The sequence below is a fragment of the Babylonia areolata genome, chromosome 29 (genome assembly GCF_041734735.1).
Source record: "Babylonia areolata isolate BAREFJ2019XMU chromosome 29, ASM4173473v1, whole genome shotgun sequence".
Taxonomy (NCBI): domain Eukaryota; kingdom Metazoa; phylum Mollusca; class Gastropoda; order Neogastropoda; family Buccinidae; genus Babylonia; species Babylonia areolata.
In genome coordinates, this window is record NC_134904.1 from 35,757,666 (window position 1) to 35,764,147 (window position 6,482).

General features: G+C 42.4%; 1 protein-coding gene across 1 annotated transcript in view; it reads right to left on the bottom strand.

Moving 5' to 3' along the window:
• LOC143274656 (NACHT and WD repeat domain-containing protein 2-like) overlaps positions 1-6,482 on the bottom strand; it is a 69,762-nt gene that overhangs the window by 36,423 nt on the left and 26,857 nt on the right. The window contains 2 exon segments of the mRNA XM_076578529.1: positions 443-568; positions 4,860-5,046. Coding sequence (XP_076434644.1) covers positions 443-568; positions 4,860-5,046 — 313 coding nt within the window.

Sequence of the window (6,482 nt, forward strand, 5' to 3'; positions counted from 1 at the left end):
GTGTGTGTGTGTGTGTGTGTGTGTGTGTGTGTGTGTGTGTGTGTGTGTGTGTGTGTGTGTGCGTGCGAGCGTGCGTGCGCGCGCGTGTGTATGTATGTATGTGTGTGTGTGTGTGTGTGTGTGTGTGTGTCTGTGTGTGTGTGTGTGTGTGTGTGTGTGTGTGTGTGTGTGTGTGTGTGTGTGTGTGTGTGTGCATGCATATGAAAACAATAAAGAGAATGACTCGATAAAAAAAACACAAAAAACCAAACAGAGTACAAGCCAAAACTGAGAAAAAAAAACGACAAAAAAACAAAAAAACAAACAAACAACAACAACAAGGACCTGGACACAGAAGACTCCATGCAGTAGGTACCATCTCCTCCCCCCCCCCCCCCCCCCCCCCCCCCCTCCCGACCCCCCCCCCCCCCCCCCCCACGTCCTCCAAGAAAAGAAAACTCACCGGAAGCTAGGAGGACTCTCATCTCGTCCTTCTTGAGGTCTGACGCCTGGACGGCCAGCTGGGCCCCCTCCTCAACCATCCTCCTCAGAGCTGGCTCCACCTCCTCCCACCGCTGACCCGTGGTCTCTGATGTGATGGGGGTTCGTTCCACGTGGACCACACGAAGAGACAAAGACCAAGAGAGGTAAGGTCAGTTTATTTTCCGCATTAGTTTACAGACCACACACACACACAACAACGGTACAAAGTTAATGGGAATCTATTTCATATCGATTCATATACAACGTAAAGGGACAAACAGAAAGACACACACACACACACACACACACACACACACACACACACACACACACACACGTATGCATATTGATACATTTATGGACGCACCCAAGTATACACAAACACGCACGGTGCACACACATATGCATAAATGTTATCACACACACACACACACACACACACACACACACACACACACACACACAGATATGATAAAATTTTTAGGCTTAATGCTTACTTCAAAACTAGCTTGGAATGTTCGTATTGAATATAATGTTTGAACGTGCTCAAAGTTATAAGTAAACAGCACTGGGGGACAACACACAACGATACTGAAACATTTATCATCATCACTTATTTCGCATCGGGTCACAGTCCCTGCAAAGAGACAAAGAGAGTTGTTTGGTTTTTTTTTTTACTTCGGGTCTGCAGATCACGCAACAAGACAAAGATAAAAGTTAAGAGACAAAGAGAGGTGTGTTTTTTTTACTTCGGGTCTGCAGATCACGCAACAAGACAAAGATAAAAGTTAAGAGACAAAGAGAGTTGTTTGTTTTTTTTACTTCGGGTCCGCAGATCACGCAACAAGACAAAGATAAATTTAAGAGACAAAGAGAAGTTTATTTCATATCGAGTCACAGACCACATACAGAGACAAAGACAAGAAGACAACAAGATTTTAGTTCATCATCATCACCATCATCATCATCATCATCATCATCATCATCATCATCATCATCATCATCATCATCATCACGACCATCATCATCACCATCATCATCATCATCATCATCATCATCACGACCATCATCATCATCATCATCACGACCATCATCATCATCATAATCATCGTTATCATCATCATCATCACCATCATCATCATCACCATCACCATCATCATCATCATCATCACCATCATCATCATCATAATCATCGTTATCATCATCATCATCACCATCATCATCATCATCATCATCATCATCATCATCATCATCATCATCATCATCATCATGTCATGTCTTTCAATTTGGGAGTCATCGATAAAAACATGAGGGCTGAAGAGACATTTGAGACGACTTTCTTTAGGTCTCAAGGCCTGACTAAGCGCGTTGGGTTACGCTGCTGGTCAGGCATCTGCTTGGCAGATGTGGTGTAGCGTATATGGTTTTGTCCGAACGCAGTGACGCCTCCTTGAGCTACTGAAACTGAAACTGAAACTCTTTAGGTCCATCAATGCAAAGATAAAACGTAGGAAGTTGATGTGTTAATTAACTGCATAGTACACAAGACTGAAGATCATCCAACTTCATACACCATAAAACGCTAGGTACATTCACCACCAAACATGAACACACCCAACAAGTATGGATATATTTTCCTTTGTTTTGTATTGTATTGTATTGCACTGCAACATTGCATTGTATTGCATTGAATTGTATTGTACTGTACTGTATTGTTTTGTTTTGTATTGTATTGTTGTTCTTGTTGGTGATGACTTCGAGATCGAAGATTATATTAATTTGTAAAGGTGATATTAGTGCAGCCCTTCACGAGCACAAGCACCTCTGATGGCTGATGATTCCGACCCAAGATCGGCAGATTCTTCCACAACGGCTACATGGGAATGCCTGGTCTGTAGTGGGTTCTGTTTGTCCCCTGTTGTGTTTTTTTTTTTTTTCCGCCTTGTCCTCTCCTCCAAACTATCTTGACGTCTTGCCTCCATGAGGAGCTCGCCGCTTGGTGGAAGGTGTGACGGGCGCCATAGCCGAATGGTTAAAGCGTTGGACTTTCGATCTGAGGGTCCCGGGTTCGAATCACGGTGACGGCGCCTGGTGGGTAAAGGGTGGAGATTTTTCCGATCTCCCAGGACAACATAATTATGTGCAGACCTGCCAGTGCCTGAACCCCCTTTGTGTGTATACGCAAGCATGAGATCAAATACGCACGTTAAAGATCCTGTAATCCATGTCAGCGTTCGGTGGGTTGTAGAAACAAGAACATACAAAGCATGCACACCCCCGAAAGCGGAGTATGGCTGCCTACATGGCGGGGTAAAAACGGTCATACACGTAAAAAGCCCACTCGCGTATATACGAGTGAACGTGGGAGTTGAAGCCCACGAACGCAGAAGAAGAAGGTGGAAGGTGTGGCGCCAGGTATTTCGGTCAGCGGCTTGGGTAGTCCACACGTCACAGGTTTTGTATTTGTATTTGTATTTCTTTTTATGACAACAGATTTCTCTGTGTGAGATTCGGGCTGCTCTCCCCAGGGAGAGCGCGTCGCTACACTACAGCGCCACCCATTTTTTGACTCACTTGTGTAAACAAAGTGAGTCTATGTTTCAACCCGGTGTCCGGTTGTCTGTGTGTGTGTGTGTGTGTGTGTGTGTGTCTGTGTGTCTGTGTGTCTGTGTGTGTCTGTGTCTGTGTGTCAGTGTGTCCGTGGTAAACTTTAACATTGACATTTTCTCTACAACTACTTTGTCAGTTGACACCAAATTAGGCATAAAAAAAGGAAAAATTCAGTTCTTTCCAGTCATCTTGTTTAAAACAACAATGCACCTCTGGGATGGGCACAAAAAAAATAAAAAAGAAGAAGCCTAATTATATGCAAACTGCATTTACTGTTATATTTATATTTTTTGTATTCTCTAAACTTGGCACTTTGATCTGATATTCTGACCCAACAACAAGAGCAGTCATTATTATCATTTTTTGTTCAAACAGGAACTTCTTTTGCTGAGCATGGAAGTTTTATTTATTTTGCAAACGTTTTGGTGCTGATAATAAAAAAGGGAAATTACTCTGTAATTAATGCTAGGGGACTTGATTCGAATGTAGTTAGGACTTTTTTTTCTTCTTCTTTTTTTTAACGCGAAGCTTTATACTAACAAATACAGAACATATTTTAACGATTAGATTTTTTTTTTAAGTGTATCACAAGTGAGTCTTGAAGGCCTTGCCTCTCTTGTTTTGTTTGTTTGTTTGCTTGTTTTTTCCTGCGTGTGGTTTTATTTGTTTTTCCTATCGCAGTGGATTTTTCTACAGAATTTTGCCAGGAACTACCCTTTTGTTGCCGTGGGTTCTTTTACGTGCACTAAGTGCATGCTAGCACACGGGGCCTCGGTTTATCGTCTCATCCGAATGACTAGCGTCCAGACTACCACTCAAGGTCTAGTGGAGGGGGAGAAAATATCGGCGGCTGAGCCGTGATTCGAACCAGTGCGCTCAGATTCTCTCGCTTTCTAGACGGACGCGTTACCTCCAGGCCATCACTCCACTACGTCTGAAGGTTGTGAAGGCCTTCTTGAGCATGTCTTTGTACCGCTTCCGGGATGCTCCTCCGTTGTGGTGACCAGATGACAGCTCACCGTATAGAACGTTCTTGGATAAGCGATGGTCTTCTTTCTAGAGATCTGTTGTACTGAGGGCAGATGGGATTTCAGCGGTATGGCCTCGCTGTTGTAAATTTTGGCTTTCTTGAGCATCTCAGTGTTGGTGGTGTAGCCACTCCAATTCATTCATTCATTTTGCCCATCGCTCCTGGTGGAGCATAGGCCATCGACGACCCCTCGCCATCGCACTCTGTTCTGGGCTGTTCTGGCCATTCCAGTCCAGTTGGTCCCTTGCTGCTTCAGCTCTGCCTCGGTATCTCGCCTCCAGCTGTTGCGAGGCCGGCCTCTCTTCCTCTTTCCCTGCGGGTTCCAGGTCAGGGCTTGGCGTGTGATGCTGGACGCTGGCTTCCTGAGGGTGTGTCCGATCCAGCCCCACTTCCTCCGCAGTATCTGCTTGGCCACTGGTTCCTGTCCCGCTCGCTCCCACAGATCTTCGTTTCGGATCTTCTCCTGCCATCGGATCTTGTAGATGCGCCTCAGACAGGTGTTGAAGAATCTTCTGCTGCATCGTCTGTGTTGTCCGCCATGTCTCGCATCCGTAGAGCAGAATTGACTTCACATTGGAGCTGAAGATGCGGAGTTTGGTTTTCATACTGAGCCCACTCCAATGGAACCTCAAAATGATGCTGATGCGGCATTGGTGGAATCTCTCTAGAAGGCGGATGTGACTGCGGTAAGTGACCCAAGACTCAGAGCCGTAAAGGATGATGGTGTATTGTATACAGACTTAAATAAACTACGTACCTGTAATTTTACTGATACTTTGCAGACGGTACATGCTGGGTATCACGTTTTGATCACGCAAGTAGCACTGGTCCAGAAGTGTGACTTCACTTCCGCTCTCTACGAGGTGCATGCGCACAACATCAAATTGGGATTTGACAATGGCTGCAGGAAGCTGACAGGACCCGTATCTCTGGCCCAGCATCAACTGTGGACAAAACAAACACAGACATCGTTTGAAAGAAAAAGAAAATCTTTCACCAAAAATGTTGTTGTTGTTTTTCACCAGAAATGAGAAAAAAGAAAGAAAACAAAAACAAATTTTGACAGAAAATCAACCTAACTTACACAAAAATGGCAAGTGAGAGAGAGAGAAAGAGAGAGAGAGAGAGAGAGAGAGAGAGAGAGATATCCCTTCTGACTTTCCGAACCACTTTTTCTTTCTTTCTTTCTTTCTTTCTTTAGGAAAACATGCATGCATTGACTGTATAAAATATATAACGAAGCTGAATGATATTTCCAAAGGATGTTTTTTCAAAATATTCGATACTCAGGTTCAACCCATTCTTTTGTACGCTTCTGAGATGTGGAGTCTTAACAGACTTGATAATATTGAGAAAGTTCATTCCTTTGCATGTAAACGTTTTTTGAACATAACACTTAGAGTACCAAACAAGTTTGCATACGGCGAATTAGGACGTTATCCACAATATATAAATAGTGCAACAAGGTGTATCAAGTACTGGTTAAGGTTGCTGAATATGAATGTGCAACGATTACCCAGACAGGCATATTTGATGTTGTTTAACTTAGACGAAAGGGGAAAAAATGCTGGGTGTCTTTAGTAGAAAATACTTTATTTAGACTTGGGTTTGGATTTGTCTGGTTGCAACAAGGCGTTGGTTGTAAGCAAACATTTTTGTCATTATTTAAGCAAAGAATCAAAGATATATTTATGCAGGAGTGGGACGAGTCAGTAATGTCGAAAGATATATATCATAACTACAGACTGTTTAAAACTGGTTTTCAGTGTGAGCAATATTTTGAATATGTGGATAAAAAGTGTTTTAGGGACTGTTTAGTAAAATTACGGCTTGGTTTGCTCCCAATAAATGGATCATTTTTTAGAAGAACATTCAAATGTAATTCAAATTACGCATGTAAACGTTGTAATGTAATCGAAGATGAAAACCATTTTATAAACAATTGTGTCCTTTACAATGACCTGCGGCAAAAACATCTGAACTCTGAAGGTCAATTGTATGTTCACTTGATGAAGAATGGTTCTGTTTACAGTATTCGTAAACTATGCATTTATATATTTAATGCCCTGAAGATACGACAGGAATTCTGTGACAACAATGATGAAAGTTAGAATTAATTTACTATGCACGAGAAGCACTTTTGTTCTACAGGTTAAGTTAGTACGTATTTTACATTTTGTTGTGGCTGAGTGATCACCATATTGTGTACTTTTGACCTCTTTCTAGGGGCCGGAGGCCTGGAGATTAAAGTTTTGTTCTTGTTCTTGTTCTTGTTCTTTCTTTCTTTCTTTCTTTCCCATATTCTTTCTTTCTTTCTTTATCTATTCATCTTTTCTTTCTTTCTTTCATTCTTTCTTTCCTTCTTTATCTATTCATCTTT